Source organism: Phymastichus coffea, unplaced genomic scaffold, assembly GCF_024137745.1.
Source record: "Phymastichus coffea isolate CEN01 unplaced genomic scaffold, Cenicafe_Pcof_1.1 PCOF00050, whole genome shotgun sequence".
Lineage (NCBI taxonomy): Eukaryota > Metazoa > Arthropoda > Insecta > Hymenoptera > Eulophidae > Phymastichus > Phymastichus coffea.
In genome coordinates, this window is record NW_026706861.1 from 1,137,201 (window position 1) to 1,154,901 (window position 17,701).

Below are 17,701 nucleotides of genomic sequence, written 5' to 3' on the forward strand. Positions count from 1 at the left end.
CAAGAGTAAGTCAGATATAGTGTTATTCTTAGCTCTATCAAACAAAATAAGAAAGGAAACTTACCGGTGTCAGAATCGGGAGCAGGCAATGCCGGTCGAACATTGCCGAAGAAACGCTGATCGAGCAGTTGAAGTAATTGCAGTGCAGCGTCGTGCACTGGTGCTCGTGGACAGCCGGTGTTCATCAGAGTCACATTGATGATACTCGTATAGTGATCGCATGGATATTCCCTAACGTTCAATCGGATATAATGTCAATGTATTTTTTTAAATACATGTGAACTTATACAGCATATATAATGATATAACTCATTTTTTGTTTACGCTACAAGTCACAATCTTTGTAGATATATGTAATTTACAAAAGCGCTACGCATTCTCAGTGTGCAACGTAAAATAAAAGATAGAATAGGATTTTGAACATCTCTATAAATTTTTGTTTTCGAACAAATCAAACATTATCAATTCGGTTTTTACTTCGATTTACGTATACTTTATTTTTGAACGATCAAATAAAATATTTATAGAAAATCATTTCTTTCACTAAGACCTTAAGGATTCTAAAAAAATAGATATAAACTGATATCTGGAACTTCGTGGTTTAATACCTGAGGCGAAGAGCGTTTTTAGATAAAAAAGAAAAGAGAACCAAGAAGAGCCCTATAAGCATCATCAATCTTTCGATAGTTCTCTCTCTCTCTCTCTTTCTGCTATTTTCTATTAGTATTTATAGTATTTATAGTTCGGCAGAAACATTTCCACTTTGAACGGGAACACGCGAGCTCTTACGACGAAGAATTCACCGAGTAAACATGTGGAAACGAACCGTAACACATTTTATTGTACATGTAATTATTCAAGGGTTAAAATAGATGTGTCAGTTACTAATATCTTTCTTTTTCAATTATTTAGAGTTTTTTCGAAAAAATATCAACTCTCACCTGGCACTGAAGATAGTCGCCAAAGCGAGAAAACAGCCGTCGGCCACTTTAGGTAAACCAGTATAACAGCGATCAACCACCCAGTCGAGAAGTGCTCCGATATCCGGATTTCCTTCAAGTAATAGCACTACCGTCTCTCGAGCCAAGGTGTAAATCTTGAAAAAACAATTACAAATTTGCATGAAAAGTTTATCATCAAAGGAAATAACAATTGTTAGGTTATATTTAATCGATTTATTAGAATTTCATGAAATGAATCAATTTAACTTATTGTAACAGTAAATACTAAATAAATTTTCAACAGATTAATAAAAGAACATATGGAAACCATTTAAATCTCTATTATTCTCTATTGATATACCGTATTGAAATTTTATACTTCAACAAGCTCGAAATGGAAATTTTGTGATATGCTGACTATATAATATTGAATTTTGATTACCCTATCATTTGGTCGTTTGGCAATTGAAAGATTGTAAAATGGATTATCAAATAAAATTATTAAGGCTGCATCATTTTGCAACTTCAATATCTGCATATTCAACAGCTTTTAAAATAAAATAAAAATAATCAATTATTATAGTATAAGAATAAAATCTCATTAGCAAGTGGAATGAGTTAACGCGTGTCAACCCCCCCCCCCCCCCAAAGAATACCAATCTTTAAGAAATTTTTTTCAATGAAAAAAAAACTCACTTTCTCATCCTTGCTAGCCAACAACAAATCCAACCACTGATAGAGTAATGAGCCTTCCTCAGCCAACGCTTGTGTATTAAAACACGCTCCACAGCATAATAAACCGCTCATTGCTTGTAACGCTGACAATTGAAGTTCCGAGCAGAATGCCTTGTCGTCCTCCGCAACGACAATACTGGCGAGTAAAGGTTTACCATATGGTCCTGCCCAGCTAGCGAATAGCGTGAATAAATTGCGACGCAAATCGCGTTTGAGTAGCGTGTGACATGCCTCCACTGTAAATTACATTTTAATGTTGTTAAAGTTAACTGTATTTGCAGTTTCTTCGATCGCAAAGTAAAATGGATGGCCTGAATGGTTTTGCAGGAAATGAATTTGGCAGTGCTAGATGCGAATATGATAAATTTGAGATATATTTTCCTTGTGCGAGAATATGAATAATTGAAAAAAATAGATAACTACTTTATTTGCAGCAATTATAAGATTCAAAAGAAAGTCTGATTTAATGATACAAATAACTGAATAACTTTATTAGAAGTGATCGCATCATTTCCCTGAAAGCCAGAGTTTTATCAACTTTTCTGTTTGAAAACCTTCTATCAAAAAGTTCAATTCAAAAAGAACAATTAACTGATAATTTAACGAGTTCATCATCGGAGTATAATACTCAAACTTTATACAAAGGTTAATTTATAGTACGATTTTCCAAGAGGACATTCGGTCATAGAAGTTTGAAACAAATCCACGATCCGCGCATTTTGAGCTCTCGGTCGTGAGAGATTAACGGTTAAAATTAATTGGCGATTTGAACTTTAAACATATGTGAACTCTTACACGAAAAGCTCTTCAGCATTTTCCTGATGAAGTTGCAAAAATGCAGCTTAATGTCATGCACTGCAGGAGCTTCTTTGTCCGTCTCGTTCTCAAGGTAAAGGCGTGCACCGTCTATGTATTCCACGAAGGTCGGATGCAATGATTGTGTCTCACGATCTAATACTGCAAGACTGCAATCACACGTGTAAGTTGTTCGTTGTTTCTAAACAAAATTATGTGCGAAACAATTCTTACCAAATTCCAAAAGTACCATACTCGGCAATTAGCTCAAGCACTCGCACAAGTTGTAATCTCAGTGCGTCCCTTCGTCGTCGTCTTCTCATATTCTCTTGCTTGCGATCAACAGCTTCGCGAATATAAGGCACGAGCTCCTCCATTAAGTCTCTGTAAGAAATCAGCATTGTGTATGAGAAGAAGCGCGAGCTAAATCGTTGGTCAGCTAATTTAGAAAATTTTGATAAATGGAAATTTTACGTTTAAATATGTTTTTGATTGTGATGTTAATTCAAATTTTTAAATAGATTAGTTCTCAGTAAACACTTTCGGCTTATCGTTTCCATTGGGGTGGGGGGGGGGGGGGCATAAAGAATATAAACTTTCTGTAATCTTCTGATTGGAATATACATAGTAATATATTGATTTTTGTTTTGTCTTCAAATGAAAAATACGAAAGAACGCAAGTTTTTATCGATTCCTCGTGAGAATAAAAATTGAAATTGCATTTATTCTTTATTACCTCAAGCATCAAAATAAAATGAAACTTACTTTAGTGCGTCAGCATTGACCTTGCCGATAGCATGAACAGCCGCATCTCTCACGTCGATAGTTTCACACCTGAGCAATGGTACCGTCAACTTATAAAGTGCCGAAGGGCTGACATTAGTGCCGGGTGACTTGTTATCACCACGCTCAGCTGACAAACTGTCTGGCGAGGAGCTGTAATTTAATCAGTGAATTTACTTTTCTTCAGATGATGTATAAATATGTTGAAAGACACAATTGACTGTCAACCCTTTACCGATTATGTAAAGTTCTTATCTATGCCAATACATAATTAATTAGTGCGATGATTATTCTTTTTTGTATACGAATTTGATATTGATAGTCACAATTTTTACATGAAATGTCTATATTATATAAGGTTTTAGTCCTTTGAATTGGTGCTTTTAGATATGAAGATTCCGTTGGTGTAGATTCATTCAGACAATAAAATTTACAGAACAGTAATTTAACCTGTTAACCGAGCGGGACATATAAATACGTCAAAAGTAAACAATATCGGGTATGGGTAGGACATATGAATACGTCCTCGATATTTATATTGCGCCCTGGAACGGGCGGGACGTATATTTTACTACTACTATGGTAATACGTCATTCATACATGTCTTGACTTGAAATTAATACGCGGATGGATTCAGTATGATTTCGCTACCGCGAGTGATAAGGCGTGTTTCGTGTGAGCAGTGATACAGTGACGGATACGTACTTGCACTATTATTATTTATTTTACAAGTAAATCCTTACAAATAAATATAATGGCTATGAAAAATGTTTCGTATTATATTTTATTTATATTTCCAACTTTTTATATATATATATTTTGTTTATTTTTTTAGTTACCATCAAAATGAGTGAGAGCGATATCAACGATGACGAAATAAATATACCGGCAAGTAAAAGAAGGATACGTATAATGAGTTCCTCATCGGAATCCTCTTATAGTGGTCATGACTATGACACAGATTTGAGTGACACTGAGAGTGAAGATGATGAAGAAGTTAGTGTTAGACACATTAGTGAATAATGGGTGCCTTAAAATGCCGAGAGACCATCATTTCCCTTCACTGCACAGCCGGGAAAAACGTTCAATACTCCTCCAAAAAAAGTTCCTGTATTTTATTTAGAGAAGTTTTTAGATGACGACCTAATAAAAACAATTACGGAACAAACAAATTTGTATGCCGCCCAATTTTTTGCCAATAATCCGGATTTAAAACCACGTTCGAGACTTCGAAAATGGAAGGATACGAATGAATCTGAGATAAAGATATTTTTGGGACTCCTCATCTTACAAGGGATACTTGGAAAACCATCTTTAGAGTTATATTTTTCTAGAAGAAGAATTATTGAAACACCGTTTTTTTACGAAACTATCAGCGAAAACAGATTTGGATTATTGTGTAAGTTTTTACATTTTGCAGATAATCTAAGTTTTGATCCTAACGTATCTCATAGAAAAACATACAAAATAGATCCAATCATCAATAATTTGTCACAAAAGTTTAAAACATTTTATGTTTGTGAACGAGTCTCTTTTATTGTGGAAAGGGAATTTGTCCTGGAAACAATATATAGCAACGAAACGAGCTAGATTTGGCATAAAGTTATTCATTTTGAGTGAAAGTCAATTTGGATACGTCCAAAACATTATTTTATACACAGGAAAGGACACAAACGATGGTTCGAACTACCCACAAGAAAAACAATCACCAAGAATTGTTTTAGAGTTAACACATGATTTACTGAATAAAGGATATAAGATTTACTTGGATAATTTCTACACTTCAATTCCTTTGGCTGAAGTCTTGTGTCAAAACAATACAGACATTGTTGGAAAAATGAGAATAAACAGAGTCGGAATCCCCAGTGAAATAAAAACAAAAAAATTGGAAAAAAATGAACATATCGTAAGATTTAAAGGCAAACTAATGGTTTTAAAGTGGAAGGATAAGAAAGACGTATTGATGCTCAGTTCTATTCATAATGACGAAAGGACAATGATAGAAAAGAGAGGAAGAAGACAAGAAAAACCGAACGTTATCCTGGATTACAACAAGAATATGGGTGGTGTAGATTTGGGAGATGGAATTATGGTGGCCTACACGGCTGCTCGCAATAGGATAAAAAAATTTTACAAAAAAATTTTTCTACGATTACTTGATATGTGCGGCCTAACCGCATACATTTTGTACAAAAAGGATAGAGGTCAATTAGATCAATTACACTTTTTGATAGAATGTGTAGAAAAAATAGTTGAAAATAATATTGTTAGCACCCACCCAAAACCATCAACCAGCAACTCCACACCAAAACCAGCACGCTTAGTGGAAAGATATTTCCCTGAGCAAACAAAAAGCGATACCGGAAAAACTAAATCCAGGAAATGTCGGGTTTGTTACAAAAAAGGAGCTAGAAAAGAATCAACATACTGGTGTCCTGATTGTGCTGTAGCATTATGTATCAATAACTGTTTTAAAATATATCACACAGAAATTGCGTTTTGAATTTTATATAATTGTACCTACCTATATTTTTGATCTCTTTTTTATTCAGTATGCCGGTATTTCATTCATGTGCCGGTATTTTTTTATAATTGTTTGAAACTTTGTTTTTTTTTCATTGTATTTCATAAATATCAATAAACAATTAAATATATATTTCACGATTTTTTATTTATTTTAATTATGAATATGAATAAAAAAATATAGTAATATGAAATTACATTTTCCAGGCGTGACGTAATGACACATCTTAGTGGAAAAGGACGCGCCCGTTATATGTTGCGTGATTAGAAAGGGATTTCCCTGGTTAACAGGTTAATGTTCAATTATAGCTCAAAAGATAGGTGAAATAAAATAAGCAGAGCTAGAATTTTGGTTTTGCTTCAAAAAGAAGGAAAAGAGCAGTGAAAGCTTAGTATTTACAAAATACATCGTGATATTAAAATTTTACCGAATTTGACATTCTGTGGAATGCCAATAACTTTTTCAAAAATGTATATATTGTATATACAACATTATTTTCACTATAAATTAAATGGTGTTGCTATAATGGTAATTATTTTTTGTTAAATAACGCTTCTATAAGTAATTATAGTTTTAACACAACCTGTGTACTATATAAATATAGGTAAGATACGTAAAAAAATTAATGATAAGTTTTATGAGATACGTAAATGAAATCTTTGATTATGTCATTTTTATCTGGTGCAAGATCATATAAAGCGATGAGAACCATTCGTAATGAGTCCACGTACAAACTATGTCATGCAAGAGAAAAAGCATTCAATCGCATACATGAGATATAGCTGAAAATCAATGTACATGCATAAGTCTATTAGATGTTTGATACCAACGTCAAAACTTCGTTTATTGAACTTTATTGAAAATTTATTGAACTTTTTCAGATTCGAAAATCATGTTTCAAACGTTGTCAATTATAGTAAAGTTTTAACGCTAGAGTAAATAGCAAACCACTTGAAAAACTATCCGCTAAAATATAATGGGTAAACATTGAATGAATGATGACGATGACAATGATGAGAAAGACTTGATGAGAAAACTGTTCTTCACTGGCAAATCTAGAAAAACGAAAAGATGCAGGACATAGTTGTATCATCAAAATTACAAGAATTTGCAGGTACAACTCCGTCATAAATAGTATTCCACATAATGCTCTGCAATATAAAGAAAGTATGGACATAGCACTTTATCTTCACAGCTGTTGCATGTGTGCCTCTAAAACACCATTACTTGCACATATGTATTTATACTCAGCAACCACAATCCCGCATCACAGTTAAAAAGCATCCGAGCATTAAAGCGTGCATTTTTGCTTATTTATTTAATTTTTTTTTCGAGGAGAGCTGCTTTTAGAGAATCTCACCTGGTCCGCTTGTGTCTGGTGTAGATGCCGGATATTGAAGGTACCGAGAAGCGGCCCGGTAGGGTCTGCGCCCCACCGAGGTTCTCCAGGCTCTGACTCAACTCCTTACTCATGCACAAAACACCAAACTCCACCGTTTGCTGACCACTAAGGGGGATTGTTTTATATTTTTTAACGAATATTCATATTTGGCTTTTTTTGAATGGTCACGTTTCGCGCAGACTAAATTAATGCCTATTTAACACCTTTGTAGATAAGAGGGAGGAGAATAACACGTTGCAAGAATTATGCGCGGGAATTATAAGAAATGGATAACCCTTGCGTGGTGTTTTTTATAAAATAGTTGAATACATGAAACAACGTCAACTGACATGCAATGTTAATAGAGAAAATTGCAGACAGACAGGCAGTCGAAAACTTGAACTTTTCGACAACTTGTTACAAATGTGGTTGGTTTCGTAATTTTAGATGGTTGTAATTTTACTTGAAAGTTCATTCATCAAAGTATTAATTATAAAAAATTTATTGTGATATTCTTTAATATCTCAGTACACCACCACGAAATATAATGTTAAAAATGTTGTTCGTAAAAAATAGTGTTCGTATTCAAAACCAAAACGTGAATAAGTTTATCTGCAAGTTTCGTTTATATGAAAAGTCGTATGGACAATCATTTTGTTAAATATATTAAAAAAAACTAATTAGTGCTATTAAAAAAAATCTTGCGATGCATAATTCAATACAGCAATATTGAAAAATTAAAAAATTATTAGTTATGCATCCAATGGAGCAAGCAGTCAAAAACCAATTATTATGTTAAATTCAAGATAATAAAATACTTATTGCATTGCATTTTAAAGAAATCTTAAGTTTAATATAGTTAGATTAATTTCATATAAAATTGTATGAAATCCTGCACCTTTCAAATGTATCTCAAAACCAAAAAATTGGACTCATAAGATTTGTGTTTTTTTCCCAACATCAACTATAACAGCTTACCTCAAACTGAGATCCGGGCTGGCACAGCGAATTATTGGACTTGGAATTGGTGGTACGACGCGATATCCGAAAGTTAAATAATTTTTCCATACGTGCATGTAAACGTCTCTTTCGTTAACTGGTTTACGAATTGCTGTAGAACTTCTTAAGAGGGATGCCCTGTTATCATTTACTGGTCTGTAATAGTATTTAAAATATTAATTCACGGTTTTAAATTATTAGTTTATTTCTAATTCGAAATCATATTTCTTACGTTGGGTCTATGACAGTAAATAGAGAATTAATACGGTTAAAAACAATAGGCCAAGAGTGTGCGACGGCATTTGGGCACAACGTTAATACCCTATCCTTTTCTAAAAATGCAAATAAACAGCAACTCCAAGGATCGGCTCCATTTAAATTTAATAAAGAGGAACTTTTTGTGCTGTTTTCGTCATGAATTCCTAAAACAAAATTAAGGGCAAATAATGTTAATTAAGGTATTAATTAGCTAAAAAAATTGCAATGAGAAAACAATTCTCACCAGCCGTCCAAACGCAACTGCTTCTATCTGCAATCCATTGAAGATCGACGTTTGATGTCGAGGCAGCAGCTGCCTTTTCTGCGGGAGGGAGCATATAATAATACTTTTCTAAAACTACCGGACAACAGGTATCAATCACATCAATCACAGGCTGATCATCTTCTAAACTAGCTGCAATGCACAGATAACATTTTTAGTAATTTTATTCTTAATCGATATTTCATTTTAACGGCTCAAAAAACTGACCAAACGTCTTCAGTAAATGTTTGATTTCTCTTAATATATGGACGGCGAGACGTCGTGGATATAGACGACAATTACAAAGCATAACAAGAGCAAAACCCTCGACTAGATGTAAAACATTTGAAACCGGCTCGATTTTTTGCCCATCATTTTTCTTCGGGCCATTATCGATCATTCGCGAATTAAGTCGCACTCCGTCAACTGGCTGTTCTTTTGCTTTTGTACTTGGATTGGCCAGTGCATTCTTCCAACATGTCAAAAGTTGAAGTAACATGCGAAGACCGTTGTCGAGCAATTGCGGAAAAGTATCCTGAAATCAAATTCCAAAAGGTTTATAATATTCAACATTGTGTTACTTAATGGATAATTTAAACAAATCATTACACGATATATATATATTTTATAATTTTTTTTTCCATTTCAATTCGCTAAATTAACTTATCAAGAAACTTAATTCGAGGAAATCAAATAAATAAAATCTATTACTACAGTAACCACAAAAAAACTAAAGAAATTCCAGTGTAAGTATAAAAACACTAGGCAAACTCACTTGCACATCTCGAGCCAGAAATTGGGTGAAGCCAAGCACGACGTCCTGCCGCCAGTCTGGGAAATCCAGAACAAGAGTCTGCAAGCTCTGATAAGCAAGGCCCCGTAATTCCTCGTCCATATGCACGGTAAGTCGTGCTAGCATTTCGACCAATTCGGCGCCAGTCATACCGTCGGGTATTAATCTCGGTACAGCCGCTACGCACGTACGGAACAAATCGATTCGTGGCTTTCGTTCTCCCGTGATCATCTCGTCAGGCTCCTTATTCATATTCTGCGTGCTCGTCATCATTAATGGACGTCCGTAGTGCACATCTAATGCACGCAGGATGTCCACAAAGACTCGACGAACATGCGGAAAATAGGATGACATGCCAATACTTTTAGCCGTATCTTCGGTCAACATCTGAAATGGATTGATAAATACATTTATTTATTCATTCATTCATTTATTCATTTATTTATTTATTTGAAAGATTGTATTAAAGATTTTTCACTATTTTGTTAAAATGAAAATTTGAAAAAAATTACCTTATTCAAGTACGTCTTCTTCACTCGCATAGTATTTCCACTAGGTAAAACACCCATTGTTCGAGGCATCGGTGGTTCGCCTTCTTTTTGTTGTAAACTATCCGCCACAACAAGGAATGCACGTAAACCAATACTCATACGTTCTGGTGTGAGGATAATTTTTACTTGTCGACCAACCGACAATAAATCAAAAACTATTTCACGCATCGCAAAGTCCAGTCTTTCTTGAGCTATGAATTGAATAATCTTGACGAAAATGTTCAACGGTGTATCGCGAGGTACTACAGCTTTTGAACCTTTTGGAAAAAGGGAATTCACGATACTCTGTAAACGACTCTGAGTCGCAGAATTGCTTTCGCATTTGATTCGGATCATGTATACCCATAACAAACGATAAAGAGCCTCTGTTAAAAAAATCCATTAAAATAATGAAATAATTATCCAAGTCAATGAAAATAAAAGTATTATTTATCATTACCTAAGGCGACACGACACATTTTTGGGTCACGATTTTTTAAATGAGAGAGACACATTGCCAAAAAGTAATGCCAATTTTGCAAAAAAAAAGTCTTTTGACTGACGCACAGTAAACAAGTGACCAAAGGGAAAAGTGCGAGACGATGCTTATTCTTCGTACACATATCCAAAGTCGTAGAATACAGCATTTCCACGAAATTTTTTAAGCAAGGAACATTAACTTCATTTTTCACAGTCTAAAAAAGTAGTTCAATGAAGAGAATGAAATGTTTCAATTATTTAAAAATAACAATATACATACTGCAGCTACAGGAACAAGAATTTCTACAAATAAACCGGCCAGTGCATGTTTTATATCCTTATCTTTCACTTCTAAAAAATATTGGGCGCACTCTTGCATGAATTGAAAAGATGCCTCGAATTCTTCTATTGGTACCATCTGAAATTAAACGATAAAATCGGAATAAAAGTCTGACATATTATAAACAACGTTTAAAATATTGAAGAAGTATCTTTACTTTAACTCGAAAAAATTTCATGCCCATGAGTAATGAAATAATACTCTGAGTTGTATGTGGTCCAGGTTCTTTAGCTCTCAGTTCTTTCAGCTCGACCATGAAACGTTTACGAACGGACATGAATCGAGATTGTGCAAGAACTCCTATCACTTCAGCATATAAATCTGCGATTATATGGATATTAGCTGCATTAGGTTCTGTTTGAATTCTATAAAAAAAGAAAAAGTTATAAATATAATGACAAGAAAATAATTTTGTCAGTAATAATTATTTCTCACCCTTCTCTGTATTTGAAATGTTTGAAGGCAATATTTTCAATATACGTAACTAAATCCTCGTGACCCGGATGGAATGGTAACTGTCTCAAAATTTCAATTAACATTAAACAAAATATAAATTCCACAGCCAAATCTCTTCTTTCTTGAAGTAAATCATTTTCACTTTTTTCAACTGTCTCGACGCTTCCTGATACTATAGTATACATAATACTAAAAGAAAAGAATTTTTTTTTCACATCTGATTTCAAGTGCAACTAACATAAAAATTCATATTCTACCTTTTTCCTTTTTGGTCTTCTTTTACAGCAGCTAATTTTTTTTGATCTGTTCCATGATCTGCAAGTTGTCTTTCATACCAATTAAATAAAGATCGAAGTATAGATGGAAGGCAATGTTCAGCAACTGTTCCAAAAGCTGATAAAAGCTGATCAAATTGAGGATCTTCTCCTCTTTGTAAAACTTTAGAAAGTGGTTTTTCCTACAAGCATGAACAAAATCATAAGATTATTAGGTGTCTAATGAAGTTAATCTACACTACTTACATTTTCAGTCATAATAGCCTCTATTTTCTTTTCAGCTTGAATTGTAAAATCAGTGAAGAGTGATCGCATCACATATTCACCTGGTTTTAAATCCATTTCTCCCAATTGCTGAGGTTTCATGGTCTCTTTTTGAGCACCCCAGGGCAGCACTACTGTCACTTTACTTGAAATAGACTCTGAAAAATCATATTCCCATATCATTTGAAAATTGATACTAAAATTACAGCATATGTTTATTGTATAACACTCAACAGTTAACAAACAGACTTCTTTGAAACTACTACAAGAGTTTAATACAGTTTGTATTTTGAATGAAATGTGACTTATTTAGTTATAAATTTTTTCATCTACTGTTATATATATCATGATAGAATAACACAAACTAATTTTCCTGTATGACAGATCCAAACATAAATTTATAAAGACTACTGAATTTGAGTTTTAGATCATTTGGACTTTCTAGTATTGCTTAATGTATTATTGAAAAGAACTAACCATTTCCAGATGCAGAGGTACTAGCAGTATGAACACTTGCTACATCGCTGCCTTCTTGTTCCAAACCATGAGTCATTAAAATCTCTTGACATGGTCCAGAAAAGTTTGCTTCTGTGGCTCCCTCATGAAGACCTTCACCTTGAACCACTCGCGACTCAGTAACTGTTGTAGAATCAATGGAAAAAAATTAAATATTTATTAATATTAATTTATAAATTATAAATGTGATCCTTAAATATTTAAAAGCAATCTAAAGAAATAAAAGAACTTTATCAAAGAGAGAAAGGGTTATTATATTATAATTCTACACATTGAACTGACTAAGAAATGAAGCCCCATTTTGTAACGTAACAGATGCTACCAGTAGAGTTTAACTTAATTATATTAAGTTAGATACCTAACTTTGACTGTATGCTAAAGCTTATGTATAGTCAAAGGGATAAGAGCTTAAGGTTAGGATCTAAGTGTAAAAAAAGCTTCTTGCTTTTTCTTTAAGCTAATTGAAAAGAGAACTTGAAACTGATAATTATGTTTTAAGGTGATAGTTTATATATGTGATATAAATCCAAATCTGTTTGCAAAAAGTAAGAGAGAAGAAATGAGAAAGAAATAGGAAAAATTTTAGGAAAATTAAACAATTTATGATATATAAATATTTTCAATAGTAAGGACTATACTACTTATAAAATAAAGAAACATAAAATATACCACTTTGAGGTCCTCTTTCACCACTGGGTTGAGTTTCTCCTCCTGCAATTAAAAATTCTACATATGTATATCTAGTAGAAAAATACTAATGAGTAATCACAATGAAATATGAAAACATTAATTGCATGCAACATATACAGATTTAGTATAAGTAATCGTAAGTGTATATAAATGGATTATTCAGATCAAACATTAGATTTACAAACCTTCTGTCATGTTTTCAATGTTTGCCTCTATTTCAGGCAACATCTTTCGGCTTTGCTGTCAAGCCATCTCTGTAAAGGACATGAAAATTTAACTAGATAACATGATTTATTTGAATAAAACTTCAATCAAACAGCAATCATGTAGGTTTGTGAGAATTGAATGACTGTATAATTGTAACAAAAGAATAAATTGTTATATATTTCTTTAGAAAGAATCTATATTTCTTTGGCTATATATTTTATTATTATATCAAGTTATATTAAAAAATTGTTTTTTGTTCTATGAATACAGATTTACACTAAGTAATTTCAGAAGTATTCTACCAAAATGTAGACCAACTCATCACTATTGGAAGTTTTATTGATTTTATTGAGTAAATAAAGTAAGTTTCTTAAACTATTTTATTGATTAGTCATTTTTGAGTAAAACATGGGTCTTCTAGTCAAGTTTCATTTTGCGTTAGCAACAATATAAGCTATGCTCCATTAATAAAATTTCAAACTATGTTAATTCCACAACCAGCAACCATTAACAATAAACAAAGATCAGATAAATGTCTTTGTTAATTAAAAAAGAATTTCATTGTGAAACGGAACAGTTCGTCCAATCAACTGGTTAATAGAAATCTCGACAGAAACAAAAAAAATGTTTTTGATTAATCTACAAGAGTTCAGTTTTATACATACACATACATATATATATATACACACACGCGCGCGCGCACACACATATAAGCGCGCGCGAACACACACACACACAAAGCAAATAAATAAACTCGCAGTCGTTAAAGTGCAAAAACTGCGGAACCCATAACCTTGCATGATATTTCGCGAAAACCTACTCCCTCCTTCAACTACCCTCACTGACGAGGAAAATCATCGTCAGATAATGATGATGATAATGATGATAGTAGATAACACAGACAAAAAAGACAAGAAATCGTTATCAATAAGAGGTTATATTAAAACTAAAAGAAATTAATTTACCGTAACAGTACGTGATAATCAATCACCGTCGATCGCCGCAGAGAGTTAACGTCTTCGAGCGAAAAGTCGTCCGGCTTTCATTGCGTATTATTGCTCCCGTTTACTATGCTTTTTTTTCTTTCACTCACAGACTGGGCTTAGGCCTTTATGCCAGTGTTTTTCATCGATAATAGCGGGAAAAGCCGAACGATGGCGCCACGTTACAACGTTACTGGAAATCGAGGTTAACCCGTTATGTTTAGGTGAAAAGCCCGTTACAACAGAAAGACTGAACTTATTCCAAACTGTATATCCATTCTCATGGTAATTTCTAAGGCCGATTCTGTTTATTTCTTTTATGTCATTTTCATGGGTTTCTGCTTTCTTACCAAGTCTATAGGTGCGCGGCTTTCATAACTTGAGATTGCTAATTTTCGATGTACTATACTTATTTATTTAGTTATTTAGTCGTCGGTTTTTTAAATTTGAAGTTTTATTCAGATTTACTGTAAAATTTTTTCTAACAGGTCACTTTTGGATAATTAGAAGCAGTTTTTTCGAGTTTTCATTGAATTAAAAATATACAATTAAATTAAGAATCGTCGTTTTATAATTAGAGGCTTTCTACATAAGGAGACATCGAACGTCACACAACGGACATTAGACGTGTACTGAGATTATCAAGTTAAAAAATAAATTGTTTGTTTAACATATGAGCGTGTCCGTGATTGCGCGGGATGTGAACAATGATAAAAAATATTGATCTGCTGTATTAACATTATTAGTACAGTGATATATCATTTGTCTATCTTTTTTCACCATGGTAAACGTCTGATGGCCGATGTCCGACGCCCGATGTCTCCTTTTATACAACACCTCTAACTGGAAATGATCATTTATGCTGCGTTCAAAAATGAAATGAACAAAGCAAAATTTAACCGCGTTTCAAAATGCATTTACCTTTTTCTTGTCTTTTCCTACGTTGACCTCAAACTGACTGTGAATAGCAAAAAAACCAACTACTCGTAATTAAGGGTGAAGGCTCAGCAACCACACCTTTCCGGACAAGCTACTCGAAAATTCTCCGACAATTTTTACAAACACACCACTCCGCTCGACTTTATTTAACTAAATTCGCATCTTCCGTCATTTTTGCCATTCGCCGTTCGTCCTCGCTTTTATTTTCGCAACAAATTCTTTATTTGTCAAACACACCATTTCGAAAATGCGAACGACAACAAAACAAAAAAATCTCTCATTTCTTAAACAAATCGAGAAGGAAAAAAACGCGAGCAAGAAGAAGAAACGAAATCCCAGCAAGCGCCAAAAAATTGACAATACGAGGTTTTTTTGCATCGGATATGGAATAGGTGTCCCTGGCATTGAAGCACCTTGCATCTTGCGTCGTGCTATAACGGCACTGGCGGCGCAGTCCCTCAGAGCTTTTTTAAGCCGACCGCTGTCGGTCTATAAGCGCACGCATTTAGCGCGTCCACGTGTAGGTATTCCATTGCAAGCTTTCGTTCTCGCGCATGCGCGCTAGCGTGCAACTCGAAGCTTTTGACTTGATGCAAGTCGAAGCACTTTGATTTGTAAATCTCTTTCTTTGTTTCTTTTTCGTTCGTTAATCCGACAAATTATTTTCACACGAAGTTGTTCGTTACGCGACGAAAAGTATGCGGATGCCATGCTAGTTTGATAATAGATACATATGCGAACATCAATTGGCGAAATTGATTCTCGATATATTGGCACGGTAGGCGAAAATCGTCATCAAAACACACGCCAATTTAGACTCGAGAGATAGAAGCAACGTATTACGATCGCGCGACCGTCAACGATGCGCATATAGCAAAAAGCGTTGAAAAAATCACTCGACATTTGCCAAACTTGCTGTTGACCACAGCCTTGTGCCTTATTTATGAGGCTTCTTCATTGAGGCGCAGTCTCAAATTCGTAGTTATACAATCTGCCGTGCAGAAAAAAAAGGCACATTGACCGCGTGTGCATGGGAGAGTTGTCTTACACAATGACATATCTGCCGCATGCCGCGATAATGGAGCATGAATTCGGATTCCTCCGACGACGCGTCATCGTGCGTTGCGCGCATACACGCACACGGTTGATAAGGGAATTTATCTGCGGTACGCCACCCAAAAGCCGCTATGCAATTTGTCTGGCATTTTCGTTTTTCTCTCCAAGATTTTGCGGCGATTGATTGTACCTGGGTGCGGCTACGCTTAGCGATCAACTTCGTCAATTTTACTCGAAGCTCAGAGCGTTTTTAAACTATTGCGCGATGGATGATCCATCACGAAGATAAAAGATTGATCATTTATTATCGAAGGTTATTGCCGAATCGCCGTTATTGTGGCAGTTGATATATCCCAATCCATTGGCTGTTTTTGCTATCATCGCGCGCGGATAAAACGCGTGGCTGCTCATTCAAGTCGATCCTTCTCCGCCTTTGAAATTCGTACATCATGCTCTGACTCCCACAGAGTGCTCAGAGGCAGATGTGGCTTCGATTCGCATACTGTCTGCGCATCAAGAAAATTCGTAATGAAGAAGGCTTGTTTCAACCTCGAACGCCAAAATCTCGTCGAAACGTCGAACCCGACAATAATGCATCATTATAACGTATCATCTCAGACACTTCCAGAATTTCCGGAATGTAGACTTTCTTATTCACAATGAAAAGCAATATCGCGATCGTGTTTCAATCGACGACTTTGAACGCGTCGAGACTCTCTCGCTGCCAAGACACACGCGCGACGATGTCTGCGCGAAACAGGTGTACAAGCCACGACTTCGCGAGCTCGCGGTGATACTCAGCGACATTTGTAGAATGTCACGTTTGTTATCGCTCGAGTCGCGCGGAAACCGAAAGAACCGAGCACGAAAGCCACTCGTTGGAGCAACACCTTCCGTTCGCGCGTTGCGAGCGGCGACGCGGGCGTGGATCGCACGAGCGTCGCAAGATGTCAACACACAAATGCCCGACTACCGAGTCGAGAGAATAAGCAGACGAGGACACGCGCAAGCTTGAGTCCCGAGGCTAAACGGCACATCGTGGGCTCTGGCACACGATCAGCTGCGCTCCGACCGACCGCGGGACTCGCGCTCTTCCGTACGTTCGTCTTGCGCGTCATCGATTAGGGCCTCGCTGTAGTCGCCGGCAATTGCGACTGGCCTGCTTTGCGAGCAACGCGTCCAGACTCGCATTGCGCAAAGGGAAAATTCCCTTTGCGCGCTCGCTATTCGTAGGACAACACCTCGTGGAGTGCTGTGCGTGTGCGTGCAAAGCTGCGCGTACAGGCAGGCGTATTATAAATACGGCGGGGGCTGTAGCGGCGACGTTGCTCCATTGAACTTTGGCTCGTCGCTTGGAGCGGAGCCAGCGAGGATGGATACAGATGCTTGCGCAATAGCTCCGCTGACCTGTTTCATCCTCGCCTTCTTTACTCTTGTTCTATCTTGCCCTTGCCGGTTGTTGTACATGGCGGTGACGACGAGATAGAAGTTGAT

At 35.5% G+C, this 17,701-nt stretch overlaps 2 protein-coding genes across 4 annotated transcripts in view; one reads left to right on the forward strand and one right to left on the reverse strand.

The window, feature by feature from the left end:
* Positions 1–14,337, reverse strand: part of LOC131665393 (protein furry) — a 71,386-nt gene extending 57,049 nt beyond the window's left edge. For both annotated transcript variants that reach the window (XM_058937265.1, XM_058937266.1), the window contains exons 1-23: positions 14,195–14,337; positions 13,208–13,276; positions 13,002–13,043; positions 12,294–12,455; positions 11,799–11,974; positions 11,535–11,734; positions 11,257–11,466; positions 10,979–11,186; positions 10,762–10,899; positions 10,462–10,696; positions 9,984–10,387; positions 9,454–9,858; positions 8,907–9,213; positions 8,661–8,831; positions 8,391–8,580; positions 8,138–8,314; positions 7,139–7,285; positions 3,237–3,407; positions 2,706–2,855; positions 2,472–2,641; positions 1,638–1,912; positions 942–1,096; positions 65–231 (exon numbers count right to left, since the gene is read on the reverse strand). In XM_058937265.1, the coding sequence (XP_058793248.1) occupies positions 65–231; positions 942–1,096; positions 1,638–1,912; positions 2,472–2,641; positions 2,706–2,855; positions 3,237–3,407; positions 7,139–7,285; positions 8,138–8,314; positions 8,391–8,580; positions 8,661–8,831; positions 8,907–9,213; positions 9,454–9,858; positions 9,984–10,387; positions 10,462–10,696; positions 10,762–10,899; positions 10,979–11,186; positions 11,257–11,466; positions 11,535–11,734; positions 11,799–11,974; positions 12,294–12,455; positions 13,002–13,043; positions 13,208–13,250 (4,303 nt within the window). In that variant the 5' untranslated portion in view covers positions 13,251–13,276; positions 14,195–14,337. The remainder of the gene's footprint in view (positions 1–64; positions 232–941; positions 1,097–1,637; positions 1,913–2,471; positions 2,642–2,705; positions 2,856–3,236; positions 3,408–7,138; positions 7,286–8,137; positions 8,315–8,390; positions 8,581–8,660; positions 8,832–8,906; positions 9,214–9,453; positions 9,859–9,983; positions 10,388–10,461; positions 10,697–10,761; positions 10,900–10,978; positions 11,187–11,256; positions 11,467–11,534; positions 11,735–11,798; positions 11,975–12,293; positions 12,456–13,001; positions 13,044–13,207; positions 13,277–14,194) is intronic.
* On the forward strand, positions 3,847–5,875 carry LOC131665395 (piggyBac transposable element-derived protein 4-like). 2 transcript variants are annotated; one of them, XM_058937268.1, is made up of 2 exons: positions 3,847–3,985; positions 4,090–5,875. In XM_058937268.1, exon 2 carries the CDS (start codon positions 4,768–4,770, stop codon positions 5,755–5,757), a length of 990 nt encoding a protein of 329 aa, XP_058793251.1. In that variant the 5' UTR covers positions 3,847–3,985; positions 4,090–4,767; the 3' UTR covers positions 5,758–5,875. The 2 variants fall into 2 exon arrangements, with proteins under 2 accessions (XP_058793251.1, XP_058793252.1); XM_058937269.1 differs by having other exon boundaries at positions 3,913–4,023.
* Positions 14,338–17,701: the final 3,364 nt, after the last annotated feature.

Bases quoted from the DNA above. Each gene is read 5' to 3' on its own strand.
- LOC131665395 (XM_058937268.1), top strand. From the start codon at position 4,768: ATGTTTGTGAACGAGTCTCTTTTATTGTGGAAAGGGAATTTGTCCTGG.